A 26,926-nucleotide genomic window follows, 5' to 3' on the forward strand; every position below is an offset into this window, starting at 1 on the left:
TCTCTTGTAGTTTATTTTCTTGTTTCCTTTCTTCACTGGGTTATTTTTCCGTGTTGGAGCCCTCGGGCTTATAGCATTGTGCTTTTCCATCTAGGGTTGTAGCTTAGCTAGTGATAGTAATAACTATGATGATGATGATGATGAAAATCAGGATATCCGTGTGGCTCTAAGATGGCCAGACACAGAGTGGTATCCGCTAGTTAGCAGGGGGTGATGGTGGTGGTGGTGGTGGTGGTAGTGTATTAGAGCCAACTCTTCTCATTGGCATGGGCCTTTCCCTTGGTCGGCCCGTAGGTAACCTGCAAATTGTAAGGTAGTTTGATCATTTAAAAAGGAAATTTGAAAAGTTTTTAGTAGTAGAGATAGTTGTGAACAGGGTAAGGGTGATGGTGGTAGTAAGAGAGGGCCATCATGTCACAGATAGTGGTAGTTTGATAAGTGGGGTGTAAGGCCTTTGAATAGTAGGGAAAGGTGGCAGGCGGGGTTGTCCAATACAGATGATGATGTGAATAGGGCCTTACGGTGAGGGAATGAGATGGTTAAATGAATATTCTGAGGTCGTTACCTAGGCAGAGGTAGTCTTGAAAGCAGTTGTTTGTGTGTCCCTATGTTCTCGGCAATTACTTTTCCCAGTGTGGCTGCCTCCTGCCAGGCCTGTGGTGAGTTGGTGTCTACTTGTAGATCACCTCTCAGCTGAGTTGTTCCCCTACACTCTAGTAGGTAGTGCAGGAGGGCCTGTTGTGGTGTGACATCACAGTGGTCACAGGGTCTTTGAATGTTATCCAGGATTTCCCAGTTAGCCTTGTATCCCAGTCTGATCCTGTGTATACATACAGCCTGCTCTCTTGGGGTGTATAGCCAGCTACCCTGTTTACTCACACACCAGTTTGTCTGACTCTCTCTTTTGGCTCCACCGAGAACAGACTTTACCTCTCTTTGCCTCCCAACAGACTTGCCATTTTGATCAATTATCATATTCTTATTCTTTTCATTAGTGCGTGTTTCTTCTTCCTGCCGTCCGTCATTCGGACCTGTCCGGGACTAGAAGGACGCTTCTGTGGGGCCTTCATGTCCTCCGCCGAGACTGACCCCCATTCGTTGTGTCTGGCCTGTAAAGGACGGCGTTGTGACCAGGCTAACACATGCGATGAATGCCGGGAGTGGTCTTTCTTCCAGTGGGAGAGATTTGGGCACCGGTGCAAGAAGTTCAAGAGATTCTTCGCCTTTAGGGTCTTCCTTGAAGTTGAAGAAACCTGGATCCTCTTCCTTGATCCCCCGATCTCTAACTAAGGCTCCTGCTTGATCTGTCTCTTCTGAGGATCGGTCAAGTAGGAGTGTTGACTAGCTAACACCAGGCTAACTCCGGATTTCTAGGAACAAAGCTGCATCCCCTAGAGAAGCAACTCCGACCTTGCCCTTTGGGGAGTCCTTTTCTATTTCTGATTTTTTACAGGGTTGGTCGTCGCTGGGTCTTGCAGGTCCACCTTTTGAAGGATGTGTTGTGGGAACTTCTACAGCTGGGGGCCAAGAGGAGACCTTCTCTGGCTTCCTTAGAGGCAGAAGTTCTGTCCTCTGCGAGTGTGGTGGTCAACGCTCTTGCTGTCTGCGAAGCCCATCTGTCACCCTCGCCTGGTCCTGCTGCACCCCCCAAAGTTTCTGTTCTCTCCCCTTTTGAGGATGGGGTTTAGCAAGGATCTAGGCCTGCTAGATGCTGTCATGCCTCCTCGTCTTCCAATCCTTTGCAGTGTGTCTCCCCTGCAAAGGATTGCTGTTGACGAGACCAGCGCGCTGCTCTCCATTGCCTACATGCGATCTTCACGATCCTGCATGCTTATCAAGGTCTCGCAAGTGATCCTCTTTCCCCAGTTCATCAACACCTGGACGAACATAGCAGACCATCAGCGACCATTCCAGAGAGGCCTGCTCGTCACCCTGACTCGCCAGTAGGAGGTGGGCACCCGGTTGCTTTTCCTTCTGGGTTTAGGGAACCTCCAAAGAAGTATCCTCTGATCACTTCTGTGTCTCCTTCTCGCCCTTTCCGGTTTGATTTTGAGGGCATGCCTGTACCACTTTGCCAGGAGAAGAGACCAGCATCTCAATTTCAAGTATCTCGACTGTGATCTCCTAGAGGCAATCTCCATCTGTAGGCCTCCCCAAGGATTCTCCAGACCTGTCGTCTGTGGGGAAACTGCCATCCTGGTTTGATACCTGGGTGAAGGCAGTAAGACAGACAGTCACGGGTACAGCTCCTTCAGCAAGTACAGCTCTACCATCAAAGGCGACATTATCTTCCACTCTCCAGATCATGTTGGAGAAGCCGATTTCCTACTCTTTCTCTCTCCCTTTGGACCCTAGGTGGAGGCCAGCCACTTCCAGAGACCCAAACCCTCAGATGGTCATCTTCCATGAGGAGGGTGTGTGAAGCTGTGAGTTTTATTTTTTATAGAATACAGCAGGACTTATTCAAGTAACTCCAGTTCTGACGACGAAGCAGAAGACAAGAATGAGGAAAACTGCTCCCCCACCCAGTAACAATCTCCACCCTCATACAAGCATGGGTTCCCAATCTCCAAGGGAGGTCTGACTCATGACAATATTCCGCTCATCTCCTATAGAGGTGGTACCCCCAGAACTTCGACTCGTCTCCAGACCACCAGAAGAACCTACGGCAGTACCTTCTGCAAGATGTCAAACCTCTTTAAGGACCACAGGAACCTTCTAGACCTTCACTGGTGGAGGATTTCCTGCCTTGTCAGAGAGAGTCTAAGGATGCGAAGACAATGTTGAAGAATGCCAAGGGGAGAATTGTATCCACCAAGAGAGAGCTTCAGTTGATGACCTTGCCCCAGCCTGTGCTCCTGTGAGTGAGAGCTCGAAGGTGGAAGATGAACTGGACTTCCAAGATGAGTACCTCCCCAGGGCCGCCAGTCCAGAGTTCAACTCGGAAGGTGAAAAGGAGTCGGAATACACCTTCAGGCAGGTTCTAGCCTACATGAGGGCCATCAGTGGGTTAGCAGACCTGGAGACGTCCTCTCATGAGTGTAAGGACACTGTCCTTGACCAAGTGTATGGCACTCAACAACCTCCTAAGGCCAGTGCAGCCTGTCCCTGGTCGAAAGGATTGACGGTGGCCAAGAAGAAGGCATTCTTCCCTATCACGCTCCTCTAGTTCTCTCCAAGCAGGCTCATCCTCAAAGCTCCTCCTTCCACCATTTGTACAGCAGAGGAGATATTACGAGGTCTCGGATGAGCCTATTCCGGCTTTGCCTCTGGACACCACCGTAGTCTCTCTCGAGGGAAGTCTCGTATGAGAAGCTTTTTGGGATATTGGCTTCCTTTTCGGCGACCAAGATCCTAAACATGGATAAGGTTGTGAAGTACGTCATGGAGGCTACTTCGTGGCTTGATCTGTGGCTAGGATCCGTGGGCCACCTTGTTAGAATTGAGGATTGGTCCTAAGATTCTACAAGGACGTTTATAGAAACCTTCCTTTTATCAGGCAATTGGAACACCGAGTTCTTCGCTCATCAGGTGGTTAATCTGGTGGCGAGCATGATACTTGGGCTTCAGGATGTGGTAATCGAAAGGTTTCACAAACAGGTCCCGCAAGCTGAGGTCTCTAAGCTCAGAAACTCCACTTTGGGCAGGTCTTCCTTATTCAAGCTGGAAGAAGTCGAGAGGGCAGCTAATTGATGGAGGAAGTCCAATCAGGACTCCCTTTTCCATAAGGCCTTAACATCCTATGGTAAGGCTCCACCGCCACCTAAGAAACAACCGTGTCACCAAACCCTTGATCAGTAGGACAGCAGGGTCTTCAAAAAAAAGTGTCCAGGAAGCACTTTCCTGCAAAAGACCCGAAGGGCTCCAAAATCTCAAGAGGAGGAAAAGGTAGCAAAGGGAGCGGCCGTGGTTGCTCTCGCTAGGGAGGGCAATCCTCCCTCTTGCCCACCAGTGGGGGGATGCCTGCAATGCCGCTGGCAGAGATGGCTGCAGCACAGACCCAAACCCTGGACAGTCTCCGGGATTCGTTCAGGGTTTTGCGTCCTGTTCATTCAGTCTCTCCCTCCACTGACTCGGAATTCAGTACCCTCGAGCTCCTACGCAAAGTGATCCACAAAGGATCTGGCCTTCTGGGCCAAAGTCCATACCATGTTGGAAAATGATGCTCTCTAAGAGGTCTTCAACAGCTCCCCAGGCTTCTTTAGTTGACTCTTTCTTGTGAAAAGGCATCTGGAGGCTGGAGACCAGTCATCGACCTCTCAGCTCTGAACAAGTTTGTTCTACAAAGTCTGATCAGCATTGAGACAGTATACACGGTCAGATAAACGGTAGGACCACAGGACTTATGTGCATGCTGTATCTCAAAGATGCATATATAGGTCTCAGTACATCTGCCTTCAAGGAAGTGGCTTCTGATCATACACGAGAACAGGCAATACCAGTTCAAGGTGCTGTGCTTCGGTCTTTCCACAGCACCCCAGGTATTCACGAGGGTGTTCGCTCTAGTGTCATCGTGGGCTAAGAGGATCGTCATCTGTCAACTAAAATACCTTGATGATTGGGTGATCCTAGCAGACTTGCTGGCAACCCTTCTTCAGCACCGAGATAGACTGCTCGAGTTTTGATAGGATATGGGAATCGTGGTAAACATTGAGAAGTCATCTCTGCTTCCCTCTCAGCGATTGGTATACCTTGGTACGATAATAGACACCGACCTACAGAAAGTCTTTCCGTCAGACGGCAGAATACAAAAACTGAGGAAGGTAGCAAGCCCTTCCTCAGACGAGAAGAGCTTCCAGCCCAGCATTGGTTACATCATATAGGTCACCTGCCATCCCTGTCCCGTCTAGTACCCAACGACTGCCTCAGAATTTGATCTCCAGGTGGAATCAACACCGAATCCCCTGATATGTTGGTCCCCATATGACTAGAGCAGCTGACGGACCTTCACTGGTGCGTGGCAGGCAAGAACCTCCAGAGGGACAAACCTTCTCGTTCCTCCCCCGGAATTGATGTTTTTCGAATGAATTGAAAGAAAGGTTTGATGCCACCCATATGCTGCACCACACGGCTTCAGGGCTTTGGTCCAAGTCTGAAAGGTACCAGCACATAAATCTCTTAAGAGATGAGGGCAACCTTCCGGGCTCTCCAACAGTTCCGGGTGGGTCACTCTGTAGTGGTGTTGAGCAACAACAACCACAGTAGTGGCTTATTTGAACAAACAAGGCGGTATAGTAGTTTGCGGATTGTGGCCAGATGTAGTACGCAGGCTACCTAGTGTCCGAATGCCGACCACACACTAACATTCACTACAGTGAGCCCTCGTTTATCGCGGTAGATAGGTTCCAGACCCGACCGCGATAGGTGAAAATCCGCGAAGTAGTGACACCATATTTACGTATTTTTTTAACATGTATATTCAGACTTTTAAAACCTTCCCTTGTACGTAGTACTGTTAACAAACTACCCTTTAATGTACAGAACACTTAATGCATATACTACCGTACCCTAAACTAAAACTGGCACAAATATTAAAGGCGATTTTATATCATGCGTTTCCTAAACATGCCAAAAAGCACGATAAAAAATGGGAACCAATTTTTTGTTTACGTTTATCTCTGATCATAATGAAGAAACAAACGCATTTACACATCTGTGTATAGGTTAATTTTTGCATCGATTATATTGATTATTCAGTACAGTATGTTGATTTTGTTATTACCAATGTTTTACTTAATTTTTCTTAGGACTTCCAAATGAAATGTTTTTCTTTATGACGCCGCCTGAAACGACGGCGTCATAAAGTACGCTCAGTAAACAACCACGCTCAGTAAACAAACGAAGGCATTTAACGCGCATGATGAAAGTGATAAATAATGATATTACAGTAAAAGCTTTTAGAAAATATGTTATTGCAAATATTATTTACCGTATCTATATAAAATCATACATACGTAGCAAAGCAGGAAAACAATTTACGAGAGAGAGAGAGAGAGAAAGAGAGGGAGAGTTGTTTTACGTACGTAAATGTAAATTTTAAACAAAAAAAATAGCCCCATTTCATATAAAATAGGTTATTACAAATATTTTACTTTATCATATTACAGTAGTCTGTATAATACTGTAAAGTTCAGTACAGTATGTTGTTGTTATAGTCGTGGCGATGAAATTCTCACAAAACAAAAACACGGCATTCGATTACAACAGCTCTCTCTCTCTCTCTCTCTCTCTCTCTCTCTCTCTCTCTCTCTCTCTCTCTCTCTCTCTCTCTCTCTCTCTCTTCGTGTTATACAATACTTACATATAGATGAAGAAACTAAAATTAGTTTTCTTAGTGTCAATTAAATACGAAACGAAAAAATTATGCCGAGTCTACATCCATTTCAATCGTAGCTAAAAATACGGCATCCGATTTCATCAGCAAACCACTATTTTTTGGGAAACATCATTTTATTCTAGAAAATTGCTACTCTTTAAATAGTTAATTGCACATTAAGAAAGCGTGTACTTTTGTATAAGGGTGTGTTTTAAAAATCGAGTATTGGTGACTTCTTTTTGTTTTACTTTTGGCTGTGATTAGATCAGCTGACGTCTAGCTGCCGCTCTTGAGAGTGTACGAATACACTAACAAAGTATCGTTTATACCATTTCTTAACTTATTCAAACCGTCTACAGTATACAGTTGATATTACATAAGCACCAATGTGTTATAACCTAAACAAAATTTTTTGTTTGTTACATTTAAAACAACACACACACTCTCTCTCTCTCTCTCTCTCTCTCTCTCTCTCTCTCTCTCTCTCTCTCTCTCTCTCTCTCTCTCTCTCTCTCTCTCTCTCTCTGTGGGCTACTTTTCACTACCTCCCATTCCTTACCTCTCTCTATCTCTCTAACAAATGATATCTTTGTTGCTCCTCAAAGTTTCATTTATATTGAAAATCAATCATGATTCAATTTTCCTTACTTTCTCCAATCTCGCACCATCGGTCACATCGCGGTATTTTCGAAATTTCCGGAAAATCCGCGATATATGTATATACATGCGTTATGAAAAAAATCCGCGAAGTGGTGAATCCGCGATGGTCGAACTGCGAAGTAGCGAGGGATCACTGTACACAAAAAGATGAAACTGTGGAATACCCAGAAATATTGGCAAAAGGCAAATAGTCAAGAGAAGTGGGCACTGAACACCACCCCTCGATTTTTTTTATTGGGCAAGGGGACCCAGCTAGAAACTCAAATTTCCCTATCTTTTCTTGGGTTCCCCGACTCTCTCCACAGTGCTATGTACGGAGTCCTAAATAAGAGGAGCTGTATGCTTTCTAGGTAATTTTTTTTCTTATATACAAGTAATTGAACATTAGGAGAGGGAAAGAAATAATGTTAAAAAGGAAAAATAATTTTCAGGCTGGAACGGGGAATATCTTAGGTGAGGAAGTGTTGAAAGAGAATTAATAACAACAAAAATCTATTATAAAAATGAAGAAAAGAAAAAAGTCAAATAATTCAATAAGGAAATTTCTATTTACATTTCAGCCTCACAATAACAAGATTAAAGATTAATTGAATATACCCCCAAAATTAAACTGCCCACACATTGGACACTCCCATAACACTATAATACTCTGTACAGTACTTACAATCAGGGATAATTTAAAGATGATCTACTATATGCATATGCAAGCTACTGGACAGTATTGAAATGAACTTGCAACTGGTTACCCTATGATAGAATAAACAATGCAGATGATTCTGAATGTAGCTTTTAACAGGACTGGGGGCCAAAGAACGATGATTGTATGGTGACTTGAAACTATATGCATATGCAAGCTACTGGACAGTATTGAAATGAACTTACAACCGGTTACCCTATGATAGAATAAACAATGCAGATGATTCTGAATGTAGCTTTTAACAGGACTGCGGGCCAAAGAACGATGATTGTATGGTGACTTGAAACTATATGCATATGCAAGCTACTGGACAGTATTGAAATGAACTTACAACCGGTTACCCTATGATAGAATAAACAATGCAGATGATTCTGAATGTAGCTTTTAACAGGACTGCGGGCCAAAGAACGATGATTGTATGTTGACTTGAAAACTGTTAATGCTCAAATTTATCCAAAACTCATCCAAGGAATTATTTGCATCTCTGTAGGCTTCTTTATCCTGAATTTGTTATTCTGCAATTAACCCTTCAACCCACAATGGCCCTACTGGTACGTTTCACAAAACTCATCCCTTAACCCCCATGGACGTACCGGTACGTTGTTGCAAAAAGCTGCTATTTGCATTTCTTTTCATACTTTTGATAACTGTATGAGAAACTTCAGGCATTTTCCAAAATAATGAGACCAACCTGACCTCTCTATGATGAAAATTTAAGTTGTCAGCGCGATCTAGAAAAAAAAAATTTTGCGAAACGCGCTTGAAAACGGAAAATGCCTGGGGGTTAAGGGTGGGAAAGTTCCAAATAGCATGGGGGTAAAAGGGATAACAAAATTGCAATACAATATTATTTTGCGATATGTTACCAAGAAGAGAAAATTGGTGGTGTCTTGGAATAGATGTGCAGAAGTCGAAGTCAAATGGTGAATACAAAAAATGTTGCAGGACTGGAGTTCTTAATATGGACAGTACTGTACAGTATAGTGGTGCCTTCAGGTGAGTGAGAAACCATTTCATTTTTACCTACTGACACTTACTTACTGGAAGAATAAACAGATTCTTCACAAGCATAGAATTGTTACAAAGTACAGTCAGCAGGTAAATGCTTTGAATCAGAAAGGATATCATCTCACTATGGGCTATTTTCTACCACTATCAAGTGAGGCTTTCTTGTCAGAATCATTATCTCCACTATGCCCAGCTTTGAATAAATAATCATATTCATTGTCCCTCTTTCCATTTTTTCCACAGGCAAAAATTACCACTGTACAAATCTGGTAATAGGTATCAAACGTTCGGAATAAAAAGTTTACAAGACACTTATTAGCAGAACATTTGAGTTCTCAACTTCGACAAATCATTAACTAGTTCTTTTCAGGTCAACCAGTACCAAGATTTCTAAAATACAGCAGGATCAGAACGGACATGTTCCAATCATTACACCTCTACTTAACTCCCTACTGTGTGAAGGGTATTACTGCAGTTACCTGTTAGGAGAAGCAATAACAGATTAAGTCATTTCTTTTGGGGGGTGCTTGAGGTTTAACAAAAATATTGTAACAATTGATTAAGCTGACAACTTTGAAAGTAATAGGTATTTTTCCTAATTTACAACAATTAGTAAAGATTTATTTTCACACAAACCCTTATTCATTGTAGCAGTACCTTTTAGCAGCCCCTATGCCATCTAGCAGTGGAGATGGTAAGATGGACAGAAGACAACTCGGTGTCCCTATCAGCCTGCTCTTTTTCCAGGAAAGAGAAATATACTTGCTGACAATCTGAGCAGACTGACTCAGATTGTGGGCTCCAAGTGGTCTTTGAATCATACATCAGCCAACAAAGTCCTGACTTTGTGGGGTTCCCTGACTGTGGATCTGTTCGTAACATCCCTGAACTTCAGGCTCCCGCTGTACTGTTCCCCAGTCCCGGATCCTCAGTCTCTCTGGCAAGATGCATTCCAACATGGAGAACCTGTACGTGTACGCCTTTCCTCCGTTCTATCTGATAAGAAGGGTCCTCAACAAGACCAGAGCATCCAAAAACCTATTCTATGACACTCATAGCTCCACTATGTTATCACGGAGAGGGGTTCTTGGACCTTATGCAGCTCCTGACGGAGATCCCAAGAGAACTCCATCCATGACACAATCTAGTCAAACAGCCACACCTGAACATCTTTCACAAAGCAGTAGCTTCTCTTCGTCTTCACGTCTGGAGACTATCCAGCACCTCCTTTCTTGGGGAGGCTTTTCGCAACAAGTTGTGTGAGGATGGCTGGATACCTGCGAAGATCTTCAGCTTTTGTCTACCAATCCAGGTAGACTGTTCTGTGGTTGGTGTCATGTAAGGGGTATCTCTCCCCTCGATGCCACTATTCAAACAATAGTGGAGTTTGTTGTTTACCTTTGGGAGGAAAAGCTTCTCTCGGTCTTGGTGGTTAAAGGCTACCGCTCAGCCTTGAGCCTTGCCTTTAGGCTGAAAGAAGTTGGTATTTCCTATTCATTGGTATTGTCTTTCTTCATACAAAGTTATGAACTTACCTGCCCCAGTTAGAAGTTAGACCTCTTCTTTGGAACATGATTCACGTCCTTCGATCTCTGAAGGGTGCTCCCTATGAACCGTTATGCCAGGCAACAGATCGCCGTCTGACTTTGAAGACTGTGTTGCTACTCGCTTTGGCTTCGGCCAAGATCATTAGCGAACTTCATGGTTTATCCTACAACGTTGCCCATTCAAGGGGATGGGGAGGTAACACTCAGCATCGTCCCTGAGTTTATTGCAGACTCAAATTCCGGGAGCAGTGGGTCCTAGATTCGGGCCCTTTCAGATTGGGAGTTTTCGTTCCGTAACTGATGATCCAGATCAACTGTTACTTTGCCCAGTGATGAGTGTAAGGTATTACCTTAAACGCACTGCAGCAGCTCGCCCCCGAGTGTCCACACTTCGTCAGCACGGGAAGGTCAAGAGAAGGGTCCCGAAAAATACCATCTCTTTTTGGAGTCTCAAGGTCACGGACCATGCATTGAATCCTGATCCTCTTCCTGCTCATCGACCTAGAGCTCATGATGTTATGGGCATTGGAATGTTCCTAGCATGTAAAAGGAACTACAACATTAACAACAACATTAAAATAAATATTTCCTATATAAACTATAAAAACTTTAACAAAACAAGAGGAAGAGAAATAAGATAGTATAGCGTGCCCGAGTGTACCGTTAAGCAAGAGAACTCTAACCCAAGACAGTGGAAGACCATGGTACAGAGATTATGGCACTACCCAAGACTAGAGAACAACGGTTTGATTTTGGAGTGTCCTTCTTCTAGAAGAGCTGTTTACCATAGCTAAAGAGCCTCTTCTGCCCTTACCAAAAGGAAAGTAGCCACTGAACAAATACAGTGCAGTACTCAACCACTTGAGAGAAGAAGAAATGTTTGGTAATCTCAGTGTTGTCAGGTGTATGAGGACAGAGGAGAATATGTAAAGAATAGGCCAGATTTTTTGGTGTACATGTAGGCGAAGGGTAAATGAACCGTAACCGGAAAGAAGTATCCAATATAGTACTGTCTACTCAAGACTAGAGAACAACGGTTTGATTTCGGAGTGTCCTTCTCCAAGAAGAGCTGCTTACCATAGCTAAAGAGCCTCTTCTACCCTTACCAAGAGGAAAGTGGCCACTGAACAAATACAGTGCAGTACTCAACCACTTGAGAGAAGAAGAAATGTTTGGTAATCTCAGTGCTGTCAGGTGTATGAGGACAAGAGGAGAATATGTAAAGAATAGGCCAGACTTTTTGGTGTACATGTAGGCAAAGGGTAAATGAACCGTAACCAGAAAGAAGGATCCAATATAGTACTGTCTGTCCAGTCAAAGGGCCCCATAACACTCTAGCAGTAGTATCTCAACAGGTGGCTGGTGCCCTGGCCAACCTACTACCTATTACCTGTATGCAGGTAATAACCATTTCCTGTGTGTAACCTAGTATAGAAGTAATTCTTGTTATGTCCTCATACCCCTCACAAGGTGGGATTTGGTAACGTCTATGGTTGATTCCAAGATTCCCATTTGTCTCGGAAAAGTCTTACCTAGACCAGTCACATTGCTAGTATCAAAAGTACAAAAGTTGTCCATGCATTGCACAACATTTTAGCGAGGTGTCAGGGTTTCTCTTAGTTAGGTGCCAAGCCTATACAGGAAAACCCTGGGTCAAATGCTAAGCCAGTTAGTTCAGACTTCCACCTTCCTAATGGGCGAGTCATCCCTATAAATAGTGAAAGGTTTGTATTTAGTGTCGGAACAAATGACAAATTGGGAAGTAATTTGTATTTTTCCTAAAGATACAAACCTGTAGCTATATATACACATTGTCCCGCCATCACCTGTTCCCTTAGAAAGTCCTTCCTGTGTGTGAGTGAACAAGGTAGCTGGCTCCCTGGGTTGAAGTATCAAAAGTGGAGAGAATTGACTGAGAAAGCCTCCGCACCAATAGTCTAATAACTGCTCGTTATCCATTTCAATCACAGATTCCAGCTTGCTTTGAAGTAGTAGGTTGGCCGGGGCACCAGCCACCCGTTGAGATGCTACCGCTAGGGAGTTATTGGGTCTTTTGACTGGCCAGACAGTTCTACATTGGATCCCTCTCTCTGGTTACGGCTCATTTTGTCTTTGCCTCCACATACGCCGAATAGTCTGGCCTATTCTTTCCACATTCTCTTCTGTCCTCACTCATACACCTGACAACACAGAGATTACCAAACAATTCTTCTTTGATTAAGGGGTTAACTGCTGCAATGTAATTGTTCAGTGCCTACTTTCCTCTTGGCAAGGGCAGAAGAGACTGTCTATGGTAAGCAGCTCTTCTAGGAGGACACTTCAAAATCAAACCATTGTTTTCTAGCCTTGGGTAGTGCCATAGCCTCTGTACCATGGCCTTCCACTGTCTTGGATTCGAGTTCTCTTGCTTGAGGGTACACTTGGACATCCTGATCTATCTTATTTCTCTTCCTTTGTTTTTTTAAAGTTTTTATAGTTTATACAGTATTTGAGAGATCCAATTTCATTTTGTCACTGTTCTTAAAATGTTTTATTTTGATTGTTTTATTACTTCTCTTTTAATTTGTTTATTTCCTTGTTTCCTTTCCTTTCTGAGCTATTTTTCCTCTTTGGAGCCCTTGGGCTTATAGCATCTCTCTTTTCCAACTAGGGTTATAGCTTAGCTTGTAATAATAATAATAATAATAATAATAATAATAATAATAATAATAATAATAATAATAATAATAATAATAATAATAAAGGCCTCGGGTTTGTATGGCTAGGAAAAATACAGATTAATTTTAAAATTTTATGTTTTTACTTTGTCAAAACTCCTTTATCATCATTATCAGTATTATCAAAAAGTCTTGCTCAGATATTTTCTTCCTAAACGAAGGAGGAAAATTAGGTTTCACAAAATTAAAAAGTTCTTACATGTAGGTAAGAAGTAACTGAAGAAGCAAGATAATAAAAGGTAGAAATTAGTACAGCTGGGGACCCAGGGGTCCTGCACCATCTTTTGCACTGAATGTTTTACTTTTTATCTTTTCCTTTTTATTTATAAATGTTATAAACAATAATGCCAATTCAGAATAAGTCTTGGCAAGCCCTACAAGAGGTTAGAAATGTAAGTTCATGGTCTCAAAACTACTTTAATTACTTTGATTAATTATCGCAGTACTGTTCAACAATTAACCTTCTGGAACAGTAACATTTCTTATGTAATTCTTGATTGGTTGCCCCATGAAAATAGATTCATGTTACCTCAATAAATGGCCTATATAAAGTAATGGCTCAAGGTTTTTTTTTTTTTGGGGGGGATGAGATTGTGGGGATGAGATTGTGGGGATGAGATTGTGGGGATGAGATTTTGGGGATGAGATTTTGGGGATGAGATTGTGGGGATGAGATTGTGGGGATGAGATTTTGGGGATGAGATTTTGGGGATGAGTTTGTGGGGATGAGATTGTGGGGATGAGATTGTGGGGATGATATTTTGGGGATGAGTTTGTGGGGATGGGATTGTGGGGATGAGATATATATATATATATATATATATATATATATATATATATATATATATATATATACATATACATATACATATATATATATATTACATATATATATATATATATATATATATATATATATATATATATATATATATATATATATATAAATTGTGTCAAGATATTTAAGAAGTATTGCTACTTTATCAATGTAACAGACCTTTCTCTATGACATCATAGTATCTTTTTTTTTGTAAATGTAGTATTTTTCACAATCACTGTAGTAGTGTCACTAATTATTTTTGTTCTCAAGATAATATACTGTTTTATAAAGTTATAAATACTGTACATGATATTTAAGAATCAGTTACTATAATGTTACGTTACTTAAGTTAGGATGAATAAAATATTTTGATATTTCAGTTTACATTTACCTAACTTTTTTTTTTTCAGGGTTTGAATGCTGAAACTACCCTCTTCATTATTGCATCCAAGACCTTCACAACTCAAGAAACCATAACAAATGCTACTTCAGCTAAGAATTGGTTTTTGGATACTGCTAAAGATGTAAGTTAGACCTATAATCATCCTTGCAACTTTACTTTCTTACGAACCAAATTTTTTTAATGAATATACTAATGATTTAATGATTTTTTTTATGGTAAACATGTTTGTAATATATTACTGCCATTTTTTGTTATATTAAAAACAAATCAGATATTTAAAACCAAAAAAGGCTTGTGTACATTATTGTATGTAAACTGAAAAGAAATGTTTTAATTATTAATTGTTCTGACAACAGAATACAAACCCTATGCTCTTTGTTAGGGAACATATTTTCCTCGCTCCTTGCAAGTTTTACGGCGGGAAGCTTGTTCCTGCACCTTTTAGGGTAAACCTTTCCTGTTCACGAGTTTATCTCTTTAGTGGTTTCTTCTTCATCACTGAGGACAACACACTCCCTCGTTCTGCGATGACACCCTACAGAGGGAGTTCAAAGTCTAAAACATGTTCCTGTTCCTCTCGGGGGACACCTTTCCTATCTGCGGTTAGGTTTTCTCCCAAGTGGTTTTTTCTTCAGAGCTAACAACGACGCAATCCCTCGTTCTATGAGGGGAGCTGATGGAAGGAGTGCAATGTCGGAAGCATGTTCCTGTTCCTGTGGAAGTTGCTGCTCCTGCCCCGTCACCACCTTCATCGCCTGTGCCTGCGGCAGTTTCTAATCATCATGCTGACAATGGCGCGCTCTCTCGTTCTGAGCTTGCTAAGCCAGTAGAGATAGGGCAAAGCCCAAAGTTTTCCTACTACTCATGGTGGACATCTTTCCCATACGTGGGTTTGGTCCTCTCCAGAGTAGTCTTCGCCTCACAGGATTGAGAGGGTTATGAACTCATCCATGCCTTTTCCTAATCCCTCAGAGTGTGGCCCGTCGGAGCATGAAGAAGATGTTTCTTCTCCTTGCTGTCTTGTTTCGCCCAGCTGACTTCTCCTTGCTGTCTTGTTTCGCCCAGCTGACTTGTCTCGCCCAGCTGACTCGTCTCGCCCAGCTGACTCGTCTCGCCCAGCTGACTCCTCTCGCCCAGCTGACTCCTCTCGCCCAGCTGACTACTCTCGCCCAGCTGACTCCTCTCGCCCAGCTGACTACTCTCGCCCAGCTGACTCCTCTCGCCCAGCTGACTCCTCTCGCCCAGCTGACTCCACTCGCCCAGCTGACTCCACTCGCCCAGCTGACTCCTCTCGCCCAGCTGACTCCTCTCGCCCAGCTGACTCGCTCCCAATCGCCCGTCGGCTCCTTATCGCCCTTCAGCCCGCGATCGCCATCAGCTCGTGATCACCTGTCAACTCATGATTGCATGTCAGCTCACTTCCATGTTCCTAGTTTTCCAGCAACATCTTCCAAGCACTTGACAATTCCTCTTCTTGGGGTCGCCCTTCTTTTCTCTTCCGACTTCAGGACCAACGAACAACATTATAGACCAGTTTGTGATTATGTTCCTGCTCATAACCATGTCCATGCTTGTGACCAGTCTCTAGCTCGCGACTGAGTTTCCAACATGCCACTGCCGGCCAGCTCGTGACAACTAGAATAGCTATCACTATTCAGTGTCACAGTGCTGCCCATCTCGCGACTTTTCCTTCCGAGGTAAAGTTGCCCTCCGCCTTTGACGAACAGCACTTCCTACTTGCGGGCAGAATTTACTACTACCAGCAGCAAGTCTCGTTCCTTTGACGCCTGGGGTGGTAATTTCCAAATTTGTTCCACGGAGAACTTCTCTGGTGAGGATCGCAGAGCACTACCAGCTACGATCCTCACTGCAAGTAAGCGCACTTCTCTTCACAGCGAGAGACTCCTTCCTCTCTGCTCGCCATCCACAATAGAGTTCTAGCGCTATTACTTCAACATTCGCTTTTTGAGTCTCCGAGCGAATCTCCTCATCAAAATGTGTCAGCCGTGGTGCTAATTACCTCACTTGCCACCTGGAACTTGATTTCACATGAGTTAATTGGATCAGATTCCCTATGCAATTAGAACTTGTCCATATGAGCTTTGGCTCTCGACACAGCTCAAGAGTTCATGCAGATGTTTAAAGGGCCTGCGGATGCATAAACTTCTTCCTTGGCTCACTACTACTACTACTACTACTACTACTACTACTACTACTACTACTACTACTACTACTACTACAGTCAAGCCTCGATATTCGCGATAGTTAGGTTACAGACACAGGCGCAATAAGCGAATTTTCGCAAATAAATGTTAAACTTGGGTGGGCTAACTCCTAACCTAAAAAGTCATTGCCCCTTGCCACAAGCGGGTGCCCGAGCTGATGATTAACATGGTAAATACTGCCTAATAGTTTTAATTTGTTTTCTACAACAGTTTATAATCATATGTACAGTGTACAGAACATTTGCACACATGTACACTACGTACTGGACACAGTAATGTTACATTACAGTATTGTGCCAAGATAGAGTTTACCGAGTCTTCATCATTCCCTTACTGTTCTGTACAGCAAAAGTTGTTCCTATCTAGTAATACTGTACAGTACTGTAACCTAATACTCACTAATACTGTAGTGTATATTACTGTAATATATGTACAGTAATATTACTACAGTACAGCTTAACTGTACTTACTGTAAATATTCAGTGATTTTGTTCAGATGACTGTAGCCTACGCCGCTAGCATGACGCAACTTTTTATGTGTTGTCTCTTGCGCAGTATGTTACTGTATATCTATACTTTCTTAACCCTTTTACGCCCAGGGTATTTGGAACTTTCCAACCCTTTACCCCCAGGGGTTATTTTTTTTTCAAACACATTTTGCAATATAATTTATTTAAATTGCTCTAACAGCCTTAATTTTCGTCATAGAGAGATCAGGTTGGTCTCATTCTCTTGGAAAATGCCTGAAGTTTCTGAAAAAATTATCAAAAATATGCAAAAAAAAAATATAAATAGCGGTTTCTTGCAAGGACATACCGGTACGTCCATGGGGGTAAAGGGATGGGTTTTGTGAAACGTACCAGTACGTCCTTTGGGGGTAAAAGGGTTAAACGGAAATACAGCTTATTTTATAAACTAAAACCTTAAATATTATTATTATTATTAGCTAAGCTACAACCTTAGTTGGAAAATCAAGATGCTATAAGCTCCAACAGGGAAAAATAGCCCAGTGAGGAAAGGAAATAAATTAACGATAAAAGTAATGAAAATTAAAATAAAATTCTTTAAAAACATTAACAACATTAAAACATATTTAATTTATAAACTATAAAAGGACTTGCACAGGCCTGTTCAATATAAAAACATTTACTGCCAGTTTGAACTTATGAAATTCTACTGATTCAACTGCCCGATTAGGAAGATCATTCCACAACTTGGTTACAGTTGGAATAAAACTTCTAGAGTACAGTGGAACCTCTTCATAAGATTGTCTTTACATATGAATTTTCCAGCATCCAAAGTAAAATTCGATAAAATTTGGGTCTCGACACCCGAAGTCTTGCTCCAACATACGACATAGATCATACGCGTACGCGTAGAATTTTCTTTGAAGCGTCGATCGTAGTTTCTTGTTTACGCCTGTAGACGGCAGCACATCGGAGGGACGCCAATCGAGCGTCGCCTTGATCAGTCCTCTCATCTCGTGCGCATCGTGTGGTTGTTTCTCTATTCGCTCCCTTATTAACAGTGTTTTTTATCTTCCTTTTCTCACGTTTCATTTTTTATTTTACTTATAATCATGGGTCCTTAAAAGCTTAGTTTCGGTTCAGGAAGTAGTAGTGGTGAGAAAAGGAAGAAGTCAATGCTTTCATTAGAACTAAAACAAGAAATAATAGAAAAGCATGAGCGAGGTGTGCGTGTTAGCGATCTGGCTAAACAATATGGCTGGAATATGTCTATGATCTCGACGATCATAAAACAGAAGGCAGCCATTGAAGCAGTGAAACCATCGAAGGGGATCACCATTATTTCTAAACGTCGTAGCCCTACTCTGGAAGAGATGGAACGCCTTTTGTTGATCTGGATAAAGGACAAGGAGATTGTTGGCGATACGATCACTGAAACAATCATTTGTGAGAAGGCCAGCGCTATCTATTGTGACTTGAAGGCGGCGGGCTCTGGGGGTGACGCGGGGGAGAGTTCAACCGATCCTACGACGGAGGAATTCAAGGCGTCTCGAGGTTGGTTCGAGAAATGTAGGAAACGGACCGGGATTCATTCAGTTGTTCGACATGGAGAGGCTTCAAGTTCGGACGCCAAGGCTGCCAATGATTTTGTTAAAAAGTTCGAAAAGATCGTGGAGGAGGATTTCAACTGTATTGAAACCGGTCTGTTTTGGAAAAAGATGCCTAGTCGAACTTACATTACCGCCGAAGAGAAGAAAATGCCTGGACATAAGCCTATGAAGGATCGGTTGACTCTTGCGCTTTGTGCCAACGCCAGCGGGGACTGCAAATTAAAGCCGTTATTTGTTTACCATTCTGAAAACCCTAGGGCATTTGAAGCATATAGAATTAATAAAGACCTGCTACATGTTCTATGACGTTCTAATTCTAAGACTTGGGTCTCTAGGCCTATGTTTGTGGAATGGGTAAGCGTAATTTTTGGCCCTGCTGTCAAGAGAGGAGAGGAATTTGCCTTTGAAGTGCTTGCTTTGTTTGGATAATGCACCCGCTCACCCCCCAGGACTCAAAGATATCATCGACGAATACAAATTCATCAAAGTGTTGTATCTTCCACCGAATATCACCCCTATCCTCCAGCCCATGGACCAGCAAGTCATCTCTAATTTTAAGAAGCTCTACACCAAGCACTTATTTAAGCAGTGCTTTAATGTCACGCAAAGCACCAACTTAACTTTGCGTGAATTTTGGAGGAGCCACTTTAATATCGTGCACTGCTTAAAGATCATAGATCAGGCTTGGGAGGGAGTAGCTCATCGGACACTGAATTCAACTTGGAAGAAGCTTTGGCCTGATGCTGTTGCTCCCAGAGATTTCGAAGGTTTTGGCCCCGAGCCTGGACCTGTGCTTGCCGTCGAGGAAGACATCGAAGAGATTGTATCCCTTGTATCCCCATGGGTCTGGAGGTCGATGAAGTTTGATATCACCGAACTCGTCGATGAGCATCATGAAGAGCTCACCACCGAGGAACTCAAGGAGCTGCAAGCCATGCAGCATGATGAGTTCCAAGCGCAGTTGAGTGAGTCGGAGGAGATCGAGGAGCTAGGTCACAGATGAAATAAAACAGATGTTGGCATATCATCAACACGTGGTTGATTTCGTCGATAAGCATCATCTACAGAAACTTCAGGTTTGTCGTGTATTTACGCAGTTCGATGGTGTTTGTTTTACACACTTTAGAAAAATTCTCAAAAGCCGTACCAAGCAACTTTCTCTTGATAGTTTCTTTAAAAAATCTACGAAACGGTCTAGTGATCATGATGAAGAGAAAGAAAGTGAAGCAAAGAAAAGTAAGACCGAATCGAGTGAAAGTGATGCAAATTAAAAATAGAAAAGAAAAGAAATGTAAAATAAAAGATGTAAAATGTAAAAATGAAAAAAAAAAATAAGCTAAATTAGGTTAAAGTTCACGTAGTGTAAGTTAGAGTAAGTTACGGTACGTTATCGCAGTCTCCGTCTCTACCTCCTCGCTGATCTTCCGTCTCCTCCTGCGTAGCAATTCCTACACCTGCGCTGGCCTGTCTCTAAGGTAAAGTGTTGATAAAAACCCCTTTTTTATTATTTCTTTATTATTATTCTTTTTTAGATATTTCTGTATTATTCAATTGTATTAATGTTATGTGTAATTATGTGTAGCAATTTATTAAGGAGTTATCATGGGTTTTTAGGCTGAGGAACGAATTAAACAAATTACAGTGTATTCTTATGGGAATATTTGCTCCAACATACGATCGTTTTAACATACGAAGCAGCTCACGGAACGAATTAAGATCGTATGTAGAGGTATCACTGTACTGTGTAGTATTGAGCCTCATGATGGAGAAGGCCTGACTATTAGAATTAACTGCTTACCTGTTACTACGAACAGGATGGAACTGTCTGGGAAGATCTGAATGTAAAGGATGGTCAGAATTATATAAAATCTTATGCAACATGCATAATGAACTAATTGAACGACGGTGCCAAAGTTTAATATGTAGATCAGGAATAAGAAAATTAGACCATAAGTTCCTGTCCAACCAATTAAGATAAAATCAGCAGCTAAAGACCAGACAAGACCAATACTCGAAACAATGTAAAATGAAAGGATTAAAACACTTCTTCAGAATGGATTGATCACCAAAAATCGTGAAAGACTCTCAATAAGCCAATTTTTTGTGCAATTGAAGACAGACATAATGTGTTCCTCAAAAGTAAATTTGCTGTTGAGAATCTCACCTAAAATTTTAAGTCATACAAAGTTGAAGAAATATTATCAATGCTGAGATCCGGATGTTGAGGAACCACAGTCCTTGACCTATTTACAATCATACTTTGAGTTTTATTAGGATTCAACTTCATACCCCATAATTTGTACCATGTACAGTACTAAGTTTAGCTAGATCTCTATTATGGGATGCAGCAAACCCAGCTCTACAATCAGGAGATGGAATTGATGCAAAGAGAGTAGCATCATCTGCATATGCAACAAGCTTGTTTTCTAGACCAAACCTCATGTCATGCATATATAGTATGAAAATTAATGGGCCAAGAACACTACCCTGAGGAACACCAGATATCACATTCCTATACTCACTATGGTGCACATCAACAACAACTCTTTGTGATCTATTACTTAAAAATTCAATAATCATGCTAAGAAACAACCCACCAACTTCCAACTGTTTGAGTTTGAAAACAAGGGCCTCATGATTAACATGGTCAGAGGCACCACTAAAATCATACAAACTTCCTGACCACAATCAAGGGATTTCTGTACAGCATTGGAGATTGTAAGAAGGGCATCACATGCTCCAAGGCCTTTACGAAAAACAAATTGCAAAATAGGGAACAGATGATTACGTACTTTGATAATAATTTTTTAAATATTTAACTTAGCCGGTGAATATATAATAGCTGCAACTCTGTTGCTCGACAGACAAAAAAACAGTAAAAAAAACTCGCCAGCGATCGCTATACAGGTTGCGGGTGTGCCCACCAGCGCCAACTGTCGGCCAGATACCACTCTCGATGTAAACAAAGACTCAATTTCTTCTCTGTCGACGTGTCGACAAGACGTACTTTTACTCGCTGTAGAACCTGGAGTTTTTCTCAACATATTTGGTGAAGTACTTCATTTTGGTTTGAGCTTTCGCAGTGCAGGTGTTTTATCTTCATCTTAAATCTTGAACTCGTTTTTGGATAGATTTATTTTTTTTTATGACAAAGAGAGTATGGACTTTCTTTGACTTTTAAATGGCCGACCCTTCCCCTAGACGGAAGTGTGTTTAGGCTTTTAGCAATTATCTTATCACGTTATAAATTAATTATAGATTTTCCTCTATATATTTTATATCTCACCGCCTTTATTAGGCCTCTTCGATTAACTTTCCATTTATAATAAACATAAAAATAAATTTTATGATTTGTTTATATGCGACCTTTCCTGAGAGTAGGCGGTCCTAACTTGGAAACCGAAGTTAAACAACATTGAGCCCTTTTCAATCGTAATAGCTTTTAAAGAGCTAATGATTTAAAACTTTTTAAATGAATATTTTTAATAAATATTTTATGAAAGATTTTCTTTGAATAGTCTTCGTACTTTTTTCAAAGATGAACTAACGTTTAGTTTATTTATGCTACGCAGTTTGCGCTCTATCGTTACGATAGAGAGAGAGAGTATCACGGTTTCACTTTGCAGAAAGAGTAAATCGATTCTGACGTTTTGTTCATTCTTCTTTCAAAGTAAATGTTTTAAATTCTATTTTAAAGGAACTTTTTAATTGAAAAACCTTTCAGTTTTTTCCTTTGGTCAAATAACATGTTTTTTTGACGAAACGTAATTGGGCTCTTCTCTTAGGTGCGAAATCAAGAGAGAGAGAGAGAGAGAGAGAGAGGGAGATAGAGACGGAGGGAGAGAGAGGAGAGAAAACGTTCCGTTCAAGCGGGTTACGTTGTTCTCGAGTTACTCTCGTCCCTAGTCTCTGTACGGGGAGAAAAGATAAAACGTTTTTAGTTTTATTCTCGTCCCCAGGCAATGTACGGTGAGAGATTGAAAACGTAGTTTTGAATGAACTAGTGTTTAGTCTCTTCCCCAGCCACTGAATATTTTATCTTAAATTATGTTTACTGTGTTTTGCTGGTATTAATGTGCTTGCATTATACGACTGATTTCGCATTTACTACCTTTTGATGAGGGTAGAATTGCGTGCTTCAGGTAGAAATCAGTAAAAGTTTCGATTTCAGTGAAATAAGTGCAAACAGAAAATCGTAGTGATAAAGTGATACTGTATTGCGCAAAGTGTTACAGTGTTGCGTAACCGAGGGTTCGTCTGTTCGTGCCTGTCGTTCACCTAGTCCGGGACCTCTTGCAAGCTCCCAAGCCCAGGGGAGAAGTAATGTCGTACGACTTATGGGTTCGAGAGGCCTTGATCAGCGAACAGACGTTCCCTCTATGGTATCGGGTGTATCTTACCAAGATCTCCCCTACCATAAGGCGAGAGAGACAATTTTCTCCTCGTCATCCGAAGGCTTTTCGCATAAGTAACCTGAAACAAGGTTTCGAGGCCCTTAAGCGAAAGTCAGTCCTTTCAGGACAGGTCCAGCGTCCTGGTTGTAGCCATTAGGACAGCTCTGACCCTATGCAGTCATCGGAAAACTGCTCGCCACCTAACAAAAGCGTAACACAGACTCCGAGAGTCTTTTTGTTGGCAAGGTTTTGCGGTCACAGACGTTACCCTCGTCTCTTACCGCAACCATTTCCGTTGATCCTAAATGGGTTGTACGGCAAGACATGCAGAATAAGCTTGCCTCCCTTATGGAAGACTATTCTGCCGATTAGTACGTTGAGCCTAGCCGTTTATCTCATCGAGATCCTGGCTTTCAGCCAACCTAACGTTCCTTTGTGCGTCCTGGTGACGTTGGCGTAGCTAAGTCACGTCAGTCAGGTTGTTTAGAACCACACTCGATGCGGTCTCGTGTGGATTTTCAGCCACATTTGGACGTTAGGCCACTTGCTGATGCTCCTGTTGACGTTCAGGACGTTCGCTAACAATCGGAGTTGACTTGTTTTGACGCTGTGCGTCAACCTCCGCATTCTAGAGTTGTTTTGACTGCTCAATCTAGGCGGTCAAAGCAGTCTCGAGTGGACGCTGTGCGTCCTCACGCACCTGTTGTTGTTGACAGTTCACAGACTGTCAAGCAGTTACATGACGTTGCGTCCTGGTCTCTCTCACCTGTTGTTGTTGACAGTTCACAGACTGTCAAGCAGTTACATGACGTTGCGTCCTGGTCCGCTACTAATGCACCAGTGCGTGTGGACTCTGCTTGTAAAGCATTGCCACCACGGTAGGTCTCTCCCTTGCTTGAGACTTAGCTATTATCGGACAAGGTTCCTTTAGATGAGGAAGTTGCTGTTCCCCCTCCTACTGATATTCCCTTGAGGACTCTGTCAGACGGAGAGGAGCCTAAGCTGCTTAGCCCTCTATGGACTTTAATTAAATCATGCTGATTTTTAAGGATCTTTGTCCGGATCTTTTTGTAACTGCTGCTCCTCGTTCGCCTAAACGTCAGAGCTTACACTAGGCCTAGCTACTTCGAAACCGTTGTTTTATAAGCTAGTGCTCTCTCGCTCTCCTAGAGAGCTTTACGTTTGCTAGGCGACTGGTTTATCACCAGGAGGAGTTTGGGGGATACAGCCTTTGCTTTCCCTTCTTTTAAACTGGCTTATAGAGCGAGAGTCTGATATGACACGAGAGAAGTTCTCGGCTTGGGAGTTCCTGCCTCTGCCCAGATAGACTTCTAAAATCTCGTAGACTCTCCCTGGCGCCTGGCCAGGAGACGCTCCAAGATTTTACAGGTCAACTTCACAGCTGTTTTCGAGCCTTTGAAGTTTTGCTGTACAATTATGTCATGCATAAACAAGGCTTTCAGGGATGGCTCCAATGATCTGACAGCCACGTTCTCTGCAGAGACAAGTCCCTCAGCGATGGCTCCATGATTTGGCAGCCATGTTCACTGCAGGAGTACGTAAGAGGCAAGTGCGCTCAATGTGTTCATTGTCAAGACAAACTTCGTGATAAAGTCCCCCAGGCTGTCTTGACAGCATTTATGGAAGGCGACTGGATGGTCTCTCTCGACCTTCAGGAGGCATACTTCCACATTCCTATACACCCGCATTCCCAACCGTTTCTGAGGTTTGTTTACAGGAATGTGGGGTACCAGTTTCGAGCTATCGGAGATCAGAGCCTCCCTGTACTTGGACGACTGGCTTCTTAGAGCCTCTTCCAGTCATCGCTGTCTGAAGGATCTCAATTGGACTCTAGATCTGGCCAAGGAATTGGGACTCCTAGTCAATTTGGAAAAGTCACAGCTGGTCCCATCCCAAACTATTCTGTATTTAGGGATGGAGATTCACAGTCAAGTTTTTCGGGCTTTTCCGTCGGCCCCCAGAATAGATCAAGCCCTGCTCTCCATCCAGAAGATGCTGAAGAAAGAACGCTGCTCAGTCAGGCTGTGGATGAGTCTGGTAGGGACGCTGTCATCCCTGGAGCAATTTGTATCATTAGGAAGACTACACCTCCGTCCTCTTCAATTCCATCTGGCTTTTCACTGGAAAAAGGACAAGACGCTAGAGGCGGTCTCGATCCCGATTTCCGAAAAGATAGTCTTGTCTGACTTGGTGGAAGGACAATATCAGCCTAAGAGAGGGTCTTCCCCTGGCAGTTCAGATACCCAACCACGTTCTCTTCTCGGAAGCATCGGACTGCTGGACGGTCGGGAATGCTCAGTTCTGTGGAACTCGAGTCAGAGGAGCATGCATATCAACTGCAAGGAGCTTTTGGCGGTTCATCTGGCCTTGAGAAGCTTCGAGTATCTCCTTCGAGGCAAAGTGGTGGAAGTAAACTCGGACAACACCACGGCCTTGGCGTACATCTCCAAACAGGGAGGTACCCACTCACTGACATTGTACGAGATCGCAAGGGACCTGCTCATCTGGTCAAAAGATCGAGGCATCTCCCTAGTAACGAGGTTCATCCAGGGCGACTTGAACGTCCTAGCAGATTGTCTCAGTCGGAAAGGTCAAGTAATTCCAACCGAATGGACCCTCCACAAGGATGTGTTCAAGAGACTTTGGGCGACTTGGGGTCAACCCACCATAGATCTCTTTGCAACCTCGCTGACCAAGAGGCTTCCAATCTATTGCTCTCCAGTCCCGGACCCAGCAGCAATACATATAGATGCCTTCCTCCTAGATTGGTCACATCTAGATCTTTACGCATTCCCACCATTCAAGATTGTCAACAAGGTACTGCAGAAATTCGACTCTCACGAAGGGACAAGGTTGACATTAGTTGCTCCCCTCTGGCCCGCGAGAGAATGGTTCACCGAGGTACTTCGATGGCTAGTAGACGTTCCCAGAAGTCTTCCTCTAAGAGTAGACCTTCTACGTCAACCACACGTAAAGAAGGTACACCAAAGCCTCCACGCTCTTCGTCTGACTGCCTTCAGACTATCGAAAGACACTCGAGAGCTAGAGGCTTTTCGATAGAGGCAGCCAGTGTGATTGCTAGAGCAAGGAGAGCGTCTACCATTAGAGTCTACCAATCGAAGTGGGAAGTCTTCCGAGACTGGTGCAAGTCAGTTTCTGTATCCTCGACCAGTACCTCTGTAGCCCAAATAGCTGATTTTCTCTTATACCTGAGAAAAGGACGATCCCTTTCAGCTCCCACTATCAAGGGCTATAGAAGCATGTTGGCATCGGTCTTCCGGCATAGAGGCTTAGATCTTTCCAACAATAAAGATCTGCAAGACCTCCTTAAGTCTTTCGAGACCACTAAGGAGCGTCGTTTGGCTACTCCTGGGTGGAATTTAGACGTGGTCCTAAGATTCCTCATGTCAGACAGGTTTGAGCCTTTACAGTCAGCCTCCCTGAAAGATCTCACTCTTAAGACTCTTTTCCTAGTATGCTTAGCCTCGGCTAAAAGAGTCAGTGAGATTCATGCCTTCAGCAAGAACATCGGATTTTCGTCAGAAAAAGCTACTTGTTCTCTGCAACTTGTTTTTCTAGCCAAAAATGAGCTACCTTCTCGTCCTTGGCCTAAATCTTTCGATATTCCCAGCTTATCGGAGATCGTAGGCAATGAACTAGAAAGAGTCTTATGCCCTGTTAGAGCTCTTAAGTTCTACTTAGCTCGTACTAAACCTTTACGAGGCCAATCTGAAGCGTTATGGTGTTCGGTTAAGAAACCATCCTTGCCTATGTCAAAGAATGCTTTGTCATGTTTTATCAGATTGTTAATACGAGAAGCTCATTCACACTTGAGTGAGGAAGACCGATCTTTGCTTAAGGTTAAGACGCACGAGGTTAGAGCTGTAGCAACTTCCGTGGCCTTTAAGCAAAATAGATTTCTGCAAAGTATCATGAACGCAACCTATTGGAGAAGCAAGTCAGTGTTCGCGTCATTTTACTTTAAGATGTCCAGTCTCTTTACGAGAACTGCTACACACTGGAACCATTCGTAGCAGCAAG

General features: G+C 42.6%; 2 protein-coding genes across 3 annotated transcripts in view; one reads left to right on the forward strand and one right to left on the reverse strand.

The window, feature by feature from the left end:
• Nucleotides 1-26,926, reverse strand: part of Dip-C (dipeptidase C) — a 935,347-nt gene that overhangs the window by 264,646 nt on the left and 643,775 nt on the right. The window lies entirely within an intron of this gene.
• LOC137654594 (glucose-6-phosphate isomerase-like) overlaps nt 1-26,926 on the forward strand; it is a 65,201-nt gene that overhangs the window by 23,225 nt on the left and 15,050 nt on the right. The window contains exon 5 of the mRNA XM_068388368.1: nt 14,176-14,289. Coding sequence (XP_068244469.1) covers nt 14,176-14,289 — 114 coding nt within the window. The remainder of the gene's footprint in view (nt 1-14,175; nt 14,290-26,926) is intronic.

The sequence above is a fragment of the Palaemon carinicauda genome, chromosome 15 (genome assembly GCF_036898095.1).
Source record: "Palaemon carinicauda isolate YSFRI2023 chromosome 15, ASM3689809v2, whole genome shotgun sequence".
In the NCBI taxonomy this organism is placed as follows: Eukaryota; Metazoa; Arthropoda; class Malacostraca; order Decapoda; family Palaemonidae; genus Palaemon; species Palaemon carinicauda.